The 17,653-nt window shown below is 42.8% G+C and overlaps 1 protein-coding gene across 1 annotated transcript in view; it reads left to right on the top strand.

Annotated features, from left to right (window-relative positions):
- The first annotated feature begins 11,555 nt into the window (after positions 1 to 11,555).
- cacnb3b (calcium channel, voltage-dependent, beta 3b) overlaps positions 11,556 to 17,653 on the top strand; it is a 63,396-nt gene continuing 57,298 nt past the window's right edge. The window contains exon 1 of the mRNA XM_041845480.2: positions 11,556 to 11,963. Within this exon, the coding sequence (XP_041701414.1) occupies positions 11,925 to 11,963 (39 nt within the window). The 5' untranslated portion in view covers positions 11,556 to 11,924. The remainder of the gene's footprint in view (positions 11,964 to 17,653) is intronic.

Here is a 17,653-nt window from a genome sequence, read left to right as displayed (position 1 = left end):
TGGGGTGGATGGGTGGGTTTTTGCTAATTAGCAACTTTTTTTTTACTACTTACTACATTTCAGCTACTTTGCAACGACTTAGCATGTTAGCTAACCCTTCCCCTAACCCTAACCCTAACCTTAACCCTTTTAGCGAACCCTTCCCCTAACCCTTTTAGCTAACTCTTCCCTAACGTTAACCCTTTAACCTAACTCCTAAACTTAACCCTAATCTTAACCCTAACCCCTAACCATAACCCTAGCCTAGCTAACGTTAGCCAGCTAGCTAACGTTAGCCACCTAGGCACCTAGCTAGAATTCGTAACATATTATACGTTTAGCAAATTCATAACATATTGTACGTTTTGCAAATTCGTAACACATAATAGGAATTGTAATTCGTAACATATCATACAAAATGGGTAATGGTCATCCACAAATTAATACATACCATATGAAACGTAACATATCATACTAAATGAAGTGTCTCAGATTTACGTACAGAATAATATGAAATGCTCTGAGACCAGGTTGGTTATTATGTTCAGATGTTAACTGGCTCTGGTAGCTTAGACAGCCAAATACTCCATCTAAAACTAAACCAGGTTGGTTATTATGTTCAGAGGTTAACTGGCTCTGGTAGCTTAGACAGCCACTCCATCTAAAACTAAACCAGGTTGGTTATTATGTTCAGATGTTAACTGGCTCTGGTAGCTTAGACAGCCACTCCATCTAAAACTAAACCAGGTTGTTTGGCTCCGGTAGCAGATCCACTCCATCTAAAACTAAACCAGGTTGGTTATTATGTTCAGAGGTTAACTGGCCCTGGTAGCTAAGACCAAGCCATGAGGGCGAAGGAATTGTCCGTAGAGCTCAGAGACAGGATTGTGTCGAGAAACCGATCTGTGGAAGGGTACCAAAACATTTCTGCATCATTGAAGGTCCCCAAGAACACAGTGCCCTACATCATTCTTAAATGGAAGAAGTTTGGAACCACCAAGACTCTTCCTAGAGCTGGCCCGCCCAGCCAAACTGAGCAATCGGGGGAGAAGGGCCTTGGTCAGGGAAGTGACCAAGAACCCGATGGTCACTCTGACAGAGATCGAGAGTTCCTCTGTGGAGATGGGAGAACCTTCCAGAAGGACAACCATCTCTGCAGCACTCCACCAATCAGGCCTTTATGGTGGAATGGCCAGACGGAAGCCACTCCTCAGTAAAAGGCACATGACAGCCCACTTGGAGTTTGCCAAAAGGCACCTAAAGACTCTCAGACCATTAGACACAAGATTCTATGGTCTGATGAAACCAAGATTCAACACTTTGGCCTGAATACCAAGCGTCATGTCTGGAGGAAACCAGGCACCATCCCTACGGTGAAGCATGGTGGTGGCAGCATCATGGGGTGGGAATGTTTTTCAGCAGCAGGGACTGGGAGACTAGTCAGGATCGAGGCAAAGATGAATGAAGCAAAGTACAGAGAAATCCTTGATGAAAACCTGCTCCAGAGCGCTCAGGACCTCAGACTGGGGTGAAGGTTCACCTTCCAAAAGGACAATGACCCTAAGCAAACAGCCAAGACAACACAGGAATGGCTTCGGGACAAGTCTCTGAATATCCTTGAGTGGCCCAGCCAGAGCCCGGACTTGAACCCGATCGAACATCTCTGGAGAGACCTGAAAATAGCTGTGCAGCAACGCTCCCCATCCAACCTGACAGAGCTTGAGAGGATCTGCAGAGAAGAATAGGAGAAACTCCCCAAATATAGGTGTGCCAAGCTTGTAGCGTCATACACAAGAAGACTGGAGGCTGTAATCGCTGCCAAAGGTGCTTCAACAAAGTACTGAGTAAAGGGTCTGAATACTTATATTTCTGTTTTTTGTTTTTGATAAATTAGCAAAAATTCCTAAGAACCTGTTTTTGCTTTGTCATTATGGGGTATTGTGTGTAAATTGATGAGGGGAAACAAACAATTTAATAAATTTTAGAATAAGGCTGTAACCAGGGACGGCCTGTTCAATAGGGCGATATGGGCGACGCACTGCCAAACGGGAAAAGGAAGGGATTTTTTTTCTAATCAATTATATCACGGCAACAGTAGTTATCAGTGTTGTAATCTATACGTCTGATCTGCCACAGTGCCACACTGCCACTAAATGTCCAATCAGGCTAAAGTCGTGCTTCAAATGGCTCCACCCCCTTGGGGCGATTTCAGTCAGATTGAAAATCGCCAGAACTTCTGTCATAGACTCCCATGTAAAATCTATTTTTTTCAAATTTCAGAGCCTTCAATACAATCTCAATGGGTGTCTCTGGGCTTGCACTTACGCGCTTTCGTCACATGAACGTAACTAAGAAAAGAGAGGGTAGCAGCCTCAATCAATTCACTACTACTATCAACATGGCTAGGCTTCAGTGCAACTCGATTGTGTCTTTGAAATAAGTTCCTTTTTGTCGGCGAACAAATGAAGATAAATTGGCACCTGAAACAATTAGGACCTCCCCAGACCAAATTTAATAATTCAACAGGTTTCTACTAAAGGGGGAAGTCCTACACCCGAGGATTTTCCAAAAATTGGTATGAACGAAAAACCTGGCTAGCAGGCTGCGATGTAGCTAATGCAGTTTTCTGCTACCCCTGCTTACTCATTCACCCTGAAGGCGGCACTTCAGACAGCACCGCTTGGACAGCGACTGGTGTAACCGACATGCACCATCTTTCAGAAAAGATTAAGAAACATGAGCTGTCAAAGACCCACATGGATAGCTGTTTGAGAATTTCTGCTTTGGGGAGAGTGAATATTGCCACTCAACTGGATGAGGGATACAGGCTAGCTGTCCGCCGCCACAACGATGAGGTTAGCAAGAACCGCCATATCCTCAGCCGGCTAATCCAGTGTGTGAAGTTTTGCGGCGTGTTTGAGTTAAGCTTGCGAGGCAAAGATGAAACTGAGGGCTCCACCAACCCTGGTATTTTTCTTGGACTTGTCAACTTTGTGGCACAATTAGATGAGGTGTTTGATGACCATCTTAAAAATGCTAAAGTTTTCAAGGGCACATCAAAGACCATTCAAAACGAAGCTACTGGAGTGTATGCTAGCAGGTCACGAGGGAACATATTGTGGAGGAGGTGAAGTCTCGCGAACTTCGTAGCTATCCAAGCTGACGAGACCACGGACGTTTCTACACAGACACAGTTGGTGCTTGTGCTGAGGTACATAGATAGCAAGCACAAAGTGCAGGAGCGCTTTTGAGTTCCTTCCCATCTCGGAATCAACCTGTCTCAATCGCCAGTGTACTTTTGGAGAGACTGAACGGTCTTTTTGCCGATGACGAGAAAGTCAAACTCATTGCGCAAGCTTACTGATGGAGCCAGTGTGATGAGGGGGAGAAAGGCTGGTGTGCAGAAAAGGTGCGTGAGCATTTCAAGAATGCCCATTACGTGCATTGCTATGCGCATCAGCTGAATTTGATCATACAACTTTTTTTTCCCCGGTCACCCAAACGCACCAGCATTCTTGACCAGACTGTTGCACGAAGACTGCCCAGACCTTCATCCACACGGTGGAACTTCAACAGCAGAGTCGTGAACACTGTCTATCGAGAATCGAGACGACCTCATAGAATGTTTGAAAGCCATCCGGACGGGTTCATTGGGTTCATTTGACCAGGGTACAGTGAGAGAGGCATCTGGCTACGTGAGGATGCTGCATGATGAAGATTTTATTTTTTTCCTGCGGCTTTTTCACAAAATCATGCCCCACGTCGACATTCTGTACCAGAAGCTACAGAAGAAGGACATCGATGCTGTCTTTATCAAAAGTGCCCTCGACAGCTTAATCAAGCAGTGTGCAGGCCATAAGGTAAGATTAAACAATATCATTCGATCTTTCTCAAAGCAGAGCTTTATTTGAAAATGTATGCATGAAAGGAGACTGCATTTGTGTTTGAAATTACATTATTCTCATTATATATGGCCAGTGGTGTAATCTATTTTTATTTTATATACTATGTGTACTGTGCAGTGGTGCTCATAAGTGTATGAACACATTCTAAAGTTGACTAAAAAGAGGAATAAAAAAATAAAAACTAATCTTTTGGAAATTTATCTTAATGACTTAATTAAAAAAGTTGGAAAATCCAACCTTTATGGACACCAATTTTCTTTTCTTTTTATTCCTCTTTTTAGTCAACTTTAGCATGGGATCATAAGCTTATGAGCACCACTGTATACTGTGCTGAACATCCAGGCTATGTGAGACACAAAGGCTAACTTAAACACTAAAGACTTTATGCATCCCTGCCCATTTTAAGTGGAACTGAAGTATTTGTACTATACATCATGGATACATTGCATATACCTGTGCATCACATAGACAACAATACTGTACAAAGCCAACAAACACATTGGTCTGTTTGCCTTCAGGGACTCCTCTCAACAGCAGCTGCAAGAAGCAACAGGAGCCAAAAGACCCAGAACAGCTTTGAGAGAAGAGGAGAAGCAGAGGCTGTCTGAAGAGGTCTGCAACACCATCCTGGATCACACCAAAGAAAGGTTCTCTTTCTCTGGCCACCTTGTGAGTGCTACCTTACTGCAAGCAGACATGTTTGAAAGGTACTGCCATTCATTTCTGATGAGGCTCTGAATGCCACTGTGAATGCATACCCCATGCTGAGCAAGGCAAAGCTCAAGACAGAACTATCTCTGATCTATGAGAATCCTGAATTCAAGGGAGGCTGTGGTGCACTGGCACTGTACCAGGTTCTCATGAGCTACAACCTCCAGGAGACGTTCTCTGAGACTGTGACTCTGTTGAACATCCTCATAACTACTCCCATGACAACAGCTGAAGCTGAGAGATGTTTCTCAACTTTGACACGAGTTAAGACATTCCCTGCGAAATTCAATGGGCCAGGAACGTCTGAATGCACTGGCCATGCTTTCCATGGAGAGGGAACTAGTCCCTCAGCATGCCTGATTTCAATGAGAAAGTCATTGAACGCTTTGCTGTATTGAAACAGAGAAGAGAACAGTTTCAGTACAAGTAATGTAGCCTCTCTCTCTCTTTGTCCCTCCCTCCCTGTCTCTTTAACACACACACGCCCAAATCAGTTCACAGTTGATGTTGTTTAAAATAGTTATTTTTCATTTTAAAAAAGTAAAACAAAAAAAATATCTGTTCATGTTCATTTTTACAAATCTATACAATTGGCCAGAATATGGTTGTTTATATTTACAAATCTATACAATTGGCCAGAATATGGTTGTTCATTTTACAAAGCCATACAGATAGCTGTGTTTCACCTTTTCTAGAAATTACTTTCAAATTCTGTTTTCAAGCAAAATGTCTATCACTGTTCATTTTCACAAATCTATACAAGAGGGCAGAATATGGAAGTCTATAAAAATGTCTTATTACCAATAACTTGCATCAATGTTTTCAGTAGCCTCTATCAAAAAGCTCCTGCTTGCTTGTTGTGAATTATGCTCGGTGCACATATTTCCAATTCAACCATGAGGCAAAAAAATGTGGTAAAAGCTCTTGTTGATCCTGCAATCTGAACAAATACCAAGATGCTGTATTTTCAGCTGATATTTCATTTGTTTATGGAAATGCATATTGTTTATGCAGTGTTGAGGGAATGTGAAAGAACACCCTTGATTATTTTTACTGTGATAACTTATTTTGATTTTGTAAGCCAACACTTTTGAGATCAGTCAATAAATGCTTCTGGTATTGACTTATATGCTGCCCCCTGTCTTCATGTTGTTGCTGGACATATCTTTTTAAAAAATGTGTAGGTCACCTAAATCATCAGAAAAATTGCCCCCCTGAGAATTTTTTCAGGAGCCGCCACTGGGCCTGTAACCTAACAAAATGTGGAAAAAGTCAAGGGGTCTGAATATTTTCCAAAGGCACTGTATTTCTGTGTTATTGGCCTAGGCCTTCTACCTGGGCCTAATTCACCACCTGATGGAGTGGGATCTCAAAACACTTAGCTCGATTCTAACTCTTATCTTGTTGCTAGATAACCATTTCATTGATTAATCTATCATGTCATGTCCTACAACAACTTTCCAGTGCTAGGTATAGGCTAATAGTTGTAGGCTATTCACCGCAAATGGCCCGCCATTGTTTAGTTCGGTTTGTTTAGTTCGGTCTAACAAACAACAAACATGTCAAACTCACAGTTATGCTATCAGCTGTTTTCCCGCGCTCTGCCAAACGGCATCCTTGGCCACAGGTGCACACTGTTATTGATTGGTGTGACGTTATTGGGGAAGACCTTTTTGTCCTGTTATTGGACCAGATGGCAATGTCCGGGGAAGGCATAGGGGATTGCCTTATGTAGCCTATATAACGCAGGCAGCTCTGTAACAATGAGCAGCGATTTTAGCCTAGCCTACAGTGGAGATGTGGACACACACATACACACACACACACACACACACACACACACACACACACACACACACACACACACATATACACACACACACGTATTTGTTTAGTAAATTGGGGTCCTAACTCAATTTCCAAGTTAAATTCCATTTCCTTTTCATGTCAGTCTACCACCTGTTTAGTTCAACACCTTGTCCTTTTTCTATTGAAAAGTTATGTTGAACTCCACTGTAGGGAGTTTCCATAAAGGAATTTGTTCTTGCCCTACACTACAGAACAATTGAAGAGGTCTTGCAGCACCATCTAGTGTGTATCCTAAGCTATTGTTTGAAGGGAGGAGTACAATGATACATTGAAAAAGACTCAGTCAATGTCCATTGTGATCAATATCTCATAGGCTTACCCTACCCTATATTACAATCAGAACCTATAGCTCTTTAGCTTTAAGGCAGATTCACAGTCAGCAACCAGCAGCAGCGGCTGTGCTTGTCATCGGCTCAACCAGTGTGTTATAACAGTTAATTAATCTGTAATAAATCCAAAATTAACAGAATTTAAAATTAAACTTCTTATTAACTGTTTTGAATAAAGGGTTTATAGATGATCTCTATGAACAGAGATAGAAGAACTGAAATACATATGGAATGGACTTGAGAAATGTAACCAAAACACAGTGTGGTAGGCTAGCTAGAGAACATTGATGATGACCTAAATCAATAGTATAAAGTTGCATCCTCTCATCTCCACTCTCTCCTCCACAGATCGGATCTTCTCCAATGCTCTCCTCGCTTCTTTCTGACATTTTAAGAAGGAGGCAAGGAGAGGATGCAAGGAATGGAGGAGGAACTTTTGAGATTCACCCAATGTTCTTTCCACCCACTGAGCTGAGCTTTGGTTCTACCTGTTGTACGTGATAAAGTCCAACAGAGGGCGCCATTGTCAGACAAATTGCTCACATGGAAACAGAAAGCCACCCACATGCTCTTATGTTCTACCCAGCAGTCTTGGCACATCAGAGAGTATATAAACTCAGCAAAAAAAGAAACGTCCTCTCACTGTCAACTGCGTTTATTTTCAGCAAATTTAACATGTGTAAATATTTGTATGAACATAACAAGATTCAACAACTGAGACATAAACTGAACAAGTTCCACAGACATGTTACTAACAGAAATTGAATAATGTGTCCCTGAACAAAGGGGGGGTCAAAATCAAATCAAAAGTAACAGTCAGTATCTGGTGTGGCCACCACCTGCATTAAGTACTGCAGTGCATCTCCTCCTCATGGACTGCACCAAATTTGCCAGTTCTTGCTGTGATATGTTACCCCACTCTTCCACCAAGGCACCTGCAAGTTCCCTGACATTTCTGGGGGGAATGGCCCTAGCCCTCACCCTCCGATCCAACAGGTCCCAGACGTGCTCAATGGGATTGAGATCCGGGCTCTTCGCTGGCCATGGCAGAACACGGACATTGCTGTCTTGCAGGAAATCACGCACAGAACAAGCAGTATGGCTGGTGGAATTGTCATGCTGGAGAGTCATGTCAGGATGAGCCTTCAGGAAGGGTACCAGATGAGGGAGGAGGATGTCTTCCCTGTAACGCACAGTGTTGAGATTGCCAGCAATGACAACAAGCTCAGTCCGATGATGCTGTGACACACCGCCCCAGACCATGACGGACCCTCCACCTAAAATGTATCCCGCTCCAGAGTACAGGCCTCGGTGTAACGCTCATTCCTTCGACGATAAACGCGAATCCGACCATCACCCCTGGACATCACTCGTCAGTGAAGAGCACTTTTTGCCAGTCCTGTCTGGTCCAGAGACGGTGGGTTTGTGTCCATAGGCGACGTTGTTGCCGGTGATGTCTGGTGAGGACCTGCCTTACAACAGGCCTACAAGCCCTCAGTCCAGCCTCTCACAGTACGGACATTGCAATTTATTGCCCTGGCCACATCTGCAGTCCTCATGCCTCCTTGCAGCATGCCTAAGGCACGTTCACGCAGATGTGCAGGGACCCTGGGCATCTTTCTTTTGGTGTTTTTCAGAGTCAGTAGAACGGCCTCTTTAGTGTCCTAAGTTTTCATAATTGTGACCTTAATTGCCTACTGTCTGTAAGCTGTTAGTGTCTTAACGACCATTCCACAGGTGCATGTTCATTAATTGTTTATGGTTCATTGAACAAGCATGGGAAACAGTGTTTAAACCCTTTACAATGAAGATCTGTGAAGTTATTTGGATTTTTATGAATTATCTTTGAAAGACAGGGTCCTGAAAAAGGGACGTTTCTTTTTTTGCTGAGTTAGATTGAATGTGGACTTGTCTTTATTATAATGAGAGCCAAAGAGAGAGAGAGAGACAGAGACAGAGACAGAGACAGAGACAGCGAAAGCGACAGAAAGAAAGAAAGAAAGCAAGAGAGAGAGGAGAGATAAGGAGAGAGGAAGAGATTAAGATTAAAACTGACATGTTCTTGGCATTACCTGACTTTACTGGTCGATACCAGTGTGAAAATGGACAGCGTAGCAGGATTCCTACTAAAGTGCTAGATCAGTGAAAACTGAGGCGACCTGTATCACATCCCCCTCTTCTTCTCGTCCCACATTAACTTAGGTCAGTGGACACAGTTAGACACGGTTCTCTCCTTCCTTGCAAACAGCCGTGTAGGCACAGGTGGGCCCTGGGGAGCCAGGCCCACCCAATATATATATGTTTTTATGCTCTCTAATTGTCAGTGTTCCAAACAGGATATTATTTGTCTTTTTACCTAAACATGCAAACACCATCAGATATAATTCATAGCAAGCAGTGCATTGGAATGACATTCAGATGAACTGGAATTACATTCACTCTCATGGGATGGGTGGCCAAAAATAACTAACTGAAAGCCACACCCCCAATAAGCCACCAATATGACTGCATTGAGGCATGTCACTGTGCTTCTATAGCTATATGCACCATGCCACTGCCTACTTCATTTGTTCATTTAGCAAACAAGACCGCTCATGATCCAGTGCCTTTATCACAGTCAACACACCTATATTTTAGCTTTAATTAGCTTTAGAAAATCTACATTTCCTCTCTGCCCCATGGCAAATTGTGTAGAATTGCAGGAAATTAGCTTTAAAACAGCAAACTGTTCTCTCTGCCTCATGGCAAAATATGTATAATAGCAGAACATTTGCTTTAAAACAGCAAATTGCAGGAAGTTAGCTGTTTCCTTTATTTGGGCCCACCCACATTTCTGCAGGCCCACCCACCAACACATTTCTGGGTACGCTATTTCTTGCAAACAGAGCATAAATCAATATAATACATCAGCATCCTTCCTATTCAAGTCATGTCCATCTGTGTAGAAAGATAAGAAACAGACAACTGGAAGATGGTTCAGAGATGTTTGGGTTTTGTTTGAAACAGAAAAATCATATAGGTTCTTTAATGTAAGAATTATTCATACAGAACAGCTTGTGCATCCTGGACTTCCTGACGGGCGGACCCCAGGTGTTGAGAGTAGGCAACAACACCTCTGCCACGCTGACCCTCAACATGGGGGCCCCCCAGGGGTGTGTGCTTAGCCCCCTCCTGTACTACCTGTTTACCTACGACTATGTGGCCATGCACGACTCCTACTCCATCATCAAGTTTGCTGATGACGTCTGAGACCAGCCACCCAGACAGCTGATGAAATGGTGGGTTTGCACAACCAAAGGATTTCTGCACAAACTGTCAGAAACCGTCTCAAGGAAGCTCATCTGAGTGCTCGTCGTCCTCACCAGGGTCTTGACCTGACTGCAGTTCGGCGTCGTAACCGACTTCAGTGGGCAAATGCTCACCTTCAATGGCCACTGGCACGCTGGAGAAGTGTGCTCTTCACGGATGAATCCCGGTTTCAACTGTACCGGGCAGATGCCGTTGTGTGGGCGAGCTGTTTGCTCATGTCAAAGTTGTGAACAGAGTGCCCCATGGTGGCAGTGGGGTTATGGTATGGGCAGGCATAAGCTACAGACAACGAACACAATTGCATTTTATCGATGGCAATTTGAATGCACAGAGATACCATGACGAGATCCTGAGGCCCATTGTCGTGCCATTCATCTGCCGCCATCACCTCATGTTTAAGCATGATAATGCATGGCCCCATGTCGCAAGGATCTGTACACAATTCCTGGAAGTTGAAAATGTCCCCATTTTTCCATAGCCTGCATATTCACCAGAAACGTCACCCATTGAGCATGTTTGGGATGCTCTGGATCGACATGTACGACAGCGTGTTCCAGTTCCTGCCAATATCCAGCAACTTTGCACAGCCATTGAAGAGGAGTGGGACAACATTCCACAGGCCACAATCAACAGCCTGATTAACTCTATGTGAAGGAGATGTGTCGCACTGCATGAGGCAAATGGTGGTCACACCAGATACTGACTGTTCTTTTTATCCACGCCCCTACCTTTAAAAAAAAAAGGTATCTGTGACCAAAAGATGCATATCTGTATTCCCAGTCATGTGAAATCCATAGATTACCTTATATGAACTGTATCTCAGTAAAATCTTTGAAATTGTTGCATGTTGCTTTTATATTTCTGTTCAGTGTACATTCTGTTTTGTTATAGTCTAATCCTATCCCTATGATTATATTATGAAATGAATGGAGAAAATGTATCAGCACACAGAGGGCTCAGGATGCATCGTGAATGCTGCTGTATAGTTACACCAATGTTAATGAAATTACATTTTGACAATTACATTTATTTATACAGTAGCCGAGAAAAGTCTGTTTATCCTGTCATTTGTCGTATCTACAGGAAATATGCCAGTAGCTTGTGATTTAGACAATGTAGGTTACTGGCTACTGTCAATTATCGCACCTGTGCAGCCCCTGTTGCACCCATAGCCTATGATGACTTGCGTCCCTCATTCATTTTGGATTGAAATGAGTCGCTCGCGCCAGAATACGCTGACGTGGGTGGAGTTCCCTTGGTGAACATGAGTCACCACTGCAGAAGAAGAAATCACATTCACACATAACAACAACAGTAAATATAATCTATTCAAATACTGTAGCATCCTGCATGGCGTTGACAGCATGTTATCCTTCTGATGTGAAAGTAGATGTGCTATTTGTAGAGGATCCCTATCACCTATAGATGGAATCTAACCCCATTCGTAAAGGGAGACCGAATCCATCCCCATTGAATCCCAATGAATCATTATGGAAGATGTGAAAAGTGCAGTTCTTACATTATTTATTGAGATAGGGGAAATGTATCCGTCCTTGTAACCAGTGCATCAGGCTTTGAGGGCTAAGATATAATTGATCATGATTCTATGATCAAGATACGAGAATAGAGGAATGTGAACGGGTGTGGACTAAGTCCCTTCCTACGAAGGATATCTTCTAACACATTCTCTGTTATTCTAAGAGAAAATGTATCGACAGGTATACGATTGTTACCTTAGTTGTTGCCATCAAACTGTAGATTCTTTACTGAAGTTGGACTAAGGTGACCGAGGTTGACGGTTGGAGATTTCCCTCAATTGTGGATGTCCCTGACCAATTCAAACGTCTTTCTGCTGAACGAGGTTAGTTTGTATTTTTCTATTGGCTTTGGGGTTATTTTAATAACCACACAAGGGTAGCCTATGCAAAAAGTATTTACATTGTATATATTTCTGACAGAAAGGAGCGCAGCGGTAAATAATGAAATTGCAGGTCTGTCTGTTGTGCGATCCGAAAAACGGTTTCGGTTTAACGTTATGGGGAACCTTGGTTTGTGCGGTTGAGCCTTGAGATATTTGTGTTTGTATTTATTAGGGACCCCACTCTTCCTGGGGTCCATACATATTAAAGCACTTACATTAGGTATAAAACAAAATATAAAACAGTACATCATATAACATTATTACACCACTACATATCTACAATAGTCTCTATGGGGGTGCCACAGGGTTCAATTCTCGGGCAGACTCTATTCTCTGTGTATATCAATGATGTCCCTCATGCTGTTGGTGACTCTCAGATCCACCTCTACGCAGACAACACCATTTTGTATACATCTGGCCCTTCACTGGACACTGTGTTAACAAACCTCCAAACGAGCTTCAATGCCATACAACCAGGGGCGGTGTGTTCATTAGGGCGATATGGGCGACGCACTGCCAAACGGGAAAAGGAAGGGATTTTTTTTCTAATCAATTATATCACGGCAACAGTAGTTATCAGTGTTCTAATCTAGACGTCTGATCTGCCACTAAATGTCCAATCAGGCTAAAGTCGTGCTTCAAATGGCCCCCCCCCCCTTTTGGGGCGATTTCAGTCAGGTTGAAAATCGCCCCAGAAGTCTCTCATAGCCTCTCATGTAAAATCTATTTTTTTCAAATATCAGAGCTTTCAATACAATCTCTATGGGTTTCTGAGGGCTTGCACTTTACGCGCTTTCGTCATACGTAACATAACCATGAACGTAACTAAGAAAAAGAGCGGGTAGCAGCGTCAATCAATTCACGTACTACTATCAAGATGGCTAGCGTTCAGTGCAACTCGATTGCCTCTTTGAAAGAAGTTCACATCAAAGACCATTCAAAACGAGCTACTGGAGTGTATGCTAGCGGTCATGAGGGAACATATTGTGGAGGAGGTGAAGTCGGCGAACTTCGTAGCTATCCAAGCTGACGAGACCACGGACGTTTCTACACAGACACAGCTGGTGCTTGTGCTGAGGTACATAGATAGCAACCACAAAGTGCAGGAGCGCTTTTTTGAGTTCCTTCCCATCTCGGAATCAACCTCAGTCTCAATCGCCAGTGTGCTTTTGGAGAGACTGAACGGTCTTTTTGCCGACGACGAGAAAGTCAAACTGTGGTGCACTGGCACTGTACCAGGTTCTCATGAGCTACAACCTCCAGGAGACGTTCTCTGAGACTGTGACTCTGTTGAACATCCTCATAACTACTCCCATGACAACAGCTGAAGCTGAGAGATGTTTCTCAACTTTGACACGAGTTAAGACATTCCTGCGAAATTCAATGGGCCAGGAACGTCTGAATGCACTGGCCATGCTTTCCATGGAGAGGGAACTAGTCCTCAGCATGCCTGATTTCAATGAGAAAGTCATTGACCGCTTTGCTGCATTGAAAGAGAGAAGAGAACAGTTTCAGTACAAGTAATGTAGCCTCTCTCTCTCTTTGTCCCTCCCTGTCTGTCTCTTTAACACACACACGCCCAAATCAGTTCACAGTTGATGTTGTTTAAAATAGTTATTTTTCATTTAAAAAAAGTAAAAAAAAAATAATAATCTGTTCATGTTAATTTTTACAAATCTATACAATTGGCCAGAATATGGTTGTTCATATTTACAAATCTATACAATTGGCCAGAATATGGTTGTTCATTTTTACAAAGCCATACAGATAGCTGTGTTTACCTTTTCTAGAAATTATTTTCAAATTCTGTTTTCAGGCAAAATGTCTATCACTGTTCATTTTCACAAATCTATACAAGAGGGCAGAATATGGAAGTCTATAAAAATTTCTTATTGCCAATAACTTGCATCAATGTTTTCAGTAGCCTCTATCAAAAGCTCCTGCTTGCTTGTTGTGAATTATGCTCAGGTGCACATATTTCCAATTCAACCATGAGGCAAAAAATGTGGTAAAAGCTCTTGTTGATCCTGCAATCTGAACAAATACCAAGATGCTGTATTTTCAGCTGATATTTCATTTGTTTATGGAAATGCATATTGTTTATGCAGTGTTGAGGAATGTGAAAGAACACCCTTGATTATTTTTACTGTGATAACTTATTTTGCTTTTGTAAGCCAACACTTTTGAGATCAGTCAATAAATGCTTCTGGCATTGACTTATATGCTGCCCCTGTCTTCATGTTGTTGCTGGACATATATTTTTTAAAATGTGTGTAGGTCACCTAAATCATCAGAAAAATTGCCCCCCCTGAGAATTTTTTCAGGAGCCGCCACTGCATACAACACTCCTTCTGTGGCCTCCAACTGCTCTTAAACGCTAGTAAAACTAAATGCATGCTCTTCAATCGAATGCTGCCTGCACCCGCCCGCCTGACTAGAATCACTACTCTCGGCGGGTCTGACCTAGAGTATGTGGACAACTACAAATACCTAGGTGTCTGGTAAGACTGTAAACTCTCCTTCCAGACTCACATTAAGCATCTCCAATCCTAAATTAAATCTAGAATTGGCTTCCTATTTCGCAACAAAGCCTCCTTCACTCATGCTGCTAAACATGCCCTCGTAAAACTGACTATCCTACCGATCCTTGACATTTACAAAATAGCTTCCAACACTCTACTCAGCAAATTGGATGTAGTCTATCACAGTGCCATCCGTTTTGTCACCAAAGCCCCATATACTACCCACCATTGTGACCTGTACGCTCTCGTTGGCTGGCCCTCACTACATATTCGTCGCCAAACCCACTGGCTCCAGTTCATCTATAAATCACTTCTAGGCAAATCCCCGCCTTATCTTAGCTCATTGGTCACCATAACAACCCCCACCCGTAGTATGCGTTCCAGCAGGTATATCTCACTGGTCATCCCCAAAGCCAACACCTCCTTTGGCCGCCATTCCTTCCAGTTCTCTGCTGCAAATGACTGGAACGAACTGCAAAAATCTCTGAAGCTAGAGACACTTATCTCCCTCACTAACTTTAAGCATCAGTTGTCAGAGCAGCTTACCGATCACTGCACCTGTACACAGCCCATCTGTAATTAGCCCACCCAACTACCTCATCCCCATATTGTTATTTACATTGTTATTTATTTTGCTCATTTGCACCCTAGTATCTCTATTTGCACATCATCTTCTGCAAATCTATCACTCCAGTGTTAATACTAAATTGTAATTATTTTGCACTATGGCCTATTTATTGCCTTACCTCCATAACTTACTACATTTGCACACACTGTATATAGATTTTCTATTGTGTTATTGACTGAACGTTTTGTTTATTCCATATGTAACTCTGTGTTGTTGTTGTTTTTATCGCACTGCTTTGCTTTATCTTGGCCAGGTCGCAGTTGTAAATGAGAACTTGTTCTCAACTGGCTTACCTGGTTAAATAAAGGTGAAATAAAATAAATAATACAAAATGTTTAATACCACCATACAACAATATCACAATGTGTGCATATGCATGTGTCTGTACCTTTGTGTGTGTCTCTTCACAGTCCCCATGGTTCCATAAGGTGTATTTTCTACCTGTATTTTAAATCTGATTCTACTGCTTGCATCAGTTACTTGATGTGGAATAGAGTTCCATGTAGTCATGGCTCTATGTAGTACTGTGCACCTCCCATAGTCTGTTCTGGACTTGGGGACTGTGAAGAGACCTCTGGTGGCATGTCTGGTGGGGTATGCATGGGTGTCCGAGCTGTGTGCTAGTATTTTAAACAGACAGCTCGGTACATTCAGCTTGTCAACACCTCTTACAAAAACAAGTAGTGATGAAGTTATGGGATTGTCGTTTTCTTTAATTATCATCACAGTGTATTTGATAATAGACAAGTGGGACAGTGCATACTAATGGATAAACCAGAAGTAGACTACCCTACCCTACATTTTGACGCATTAAATTGTATTGTCTCTTATGCGTTAAACATAAACAAAGTGGGTTGAAGATTATGTGAGTTAATGGTTGGAGTTTATAGTCAAACAGCAACAGATGAAAAACTGTTTATTTTCATTAATCTATTCATCTGTCTTCTATCATCTAGCTATCTTGTCTTCTTGGCTGTCTCACTGGGGATACTGTCGCTGTGGGGATACAGTTCATTCGGAAAGTATTCAGACTGCTTGACTTTTTCCACATCTTGTTACGTTACAGCATTATTCTAACACTGATTACATTTTTTTTTTATTTTTTACCTCATCAAACTACACACAATACCCCATAATGACAAAGCAAAAACAGTTTTTTAGAAAAAACGTAAATATCACATTTACATAAGTATTCAGACCCTTTACTCAGTACTTTGTTGAAGCACCTTTGGCAGCGATTACAACCTTGAGTCTTCCTGGGTATTACGCTAAAAGCTTGGCACACCTGTATTTGGGGAGTTTCTCCCATTCTTCTCAGCAGATCCTCTCAAGCTCTGTCAGGTTAGATGGGGAGCGTTGCTGCACAGCTATTTTCAGGTCTCTCCAGAGATGTTAGATCGGGTTCAAGTCCGGGCTCTGGCTGGGCCACTCAAGGACATTCAGAGACTTGTCCCGAAGCCACTCCTGCGTTGTTTTGGCTGTGTGCTTAGGGTCGTTGTCCTGTTGGAAGGTGAACCTTCGCCCCAGTCTGAGGTCTTGAGCGCTCTGGAGCAGGTTTTCATCAAGGATCTCTCTGTACTTTGCTCCGTTCATCTTTGCCTCGATCCTGACTAGTCTCCCAGTCCCTGCCGCTGAAAAACATCCCCACAGGATGATGCTTCCACCACCATGCTTCACTGTAGGGATGGTGCCAGGTTTCCTCCAGACGTGACGCTTGGTATTAAGGCCAAAGAGTTCAATCTTGGTTTCATCAGACCAGAGAATCTTGTTTCTCATGGTCTGAGAGTCTTTAGGTGCCTTTTGGCAAACTCCAAGCGGGCTGTCATGTGCCTTTTACTGAGGAGCGGCTTCCGTCTGGCCACTCTACCATAAAGGCCTGATTGGTGGAGTGCTGCAGAGATGGTTGTCCTTCTGGAAGGTTCTCCCATCTCCACAGAGGAACTCTGGAGCTCTATCAGAGTGACCATTGGGTTCTTGGTCACCTCCCTGACCAAGTCCCTTCTCCCCCGATTGCTCAGTTTGGCCGGGCGGCCAGCCCTAGGAAGAGTCTTGGTAGTTCCACACTTCTTCCATTTAAGAATGATGGAGGCCACTGTGTTCTTGGGGACCTTCAATGCTGCAGAAATGTTTTGGTACCCTTCCCCAGCTCTGTGCCTCGACAAAATCCTGTCTCGGAGCTCTACGGACAATTCCTTCGACCTCATGGCTTGGTTTTTGCTCTGACATGCACTGTCAACTGTGGGACCTTTTATAAACAGGTGTGTGCCTTTCCAAATCAATGTCCAATCAATTGAATTTACCACAGGGGGATTCCAATCAAGTTGTAGAAACATCTCAAGGATGATCAATGGAAACAGGATGCACCTGAGCTCAATTTCGAGTCTCATAGCAAAGGGTCTGAATACTTATGTAAATAAGGTATTTCAGTTTTTTATTTTTAATAAATTAGCAAAAATTCTAAAAACCTGTTTTCGCTTTGT

The sequence above is a fragment of the Coregonus clupeaformis genome, chromosome 24 (assembly GCF_020615455.1).
Source record: "Coregonus clupeaformis isolate EN_2021a chromosome 24, ASM2061545v1, whole genome shotgun sequence".
NCBI lineage: Eukaryota > Metazoa > Chordata > Actinopteri > Salmoniformes > Salmonidae > Coregonus > Coregonus clupeaformis.
The sequence above is the reverse complement of the archived record's forward strand: the minus strand, read 5'-3'. Positions and strand labels throughout refer to the sequence as shown.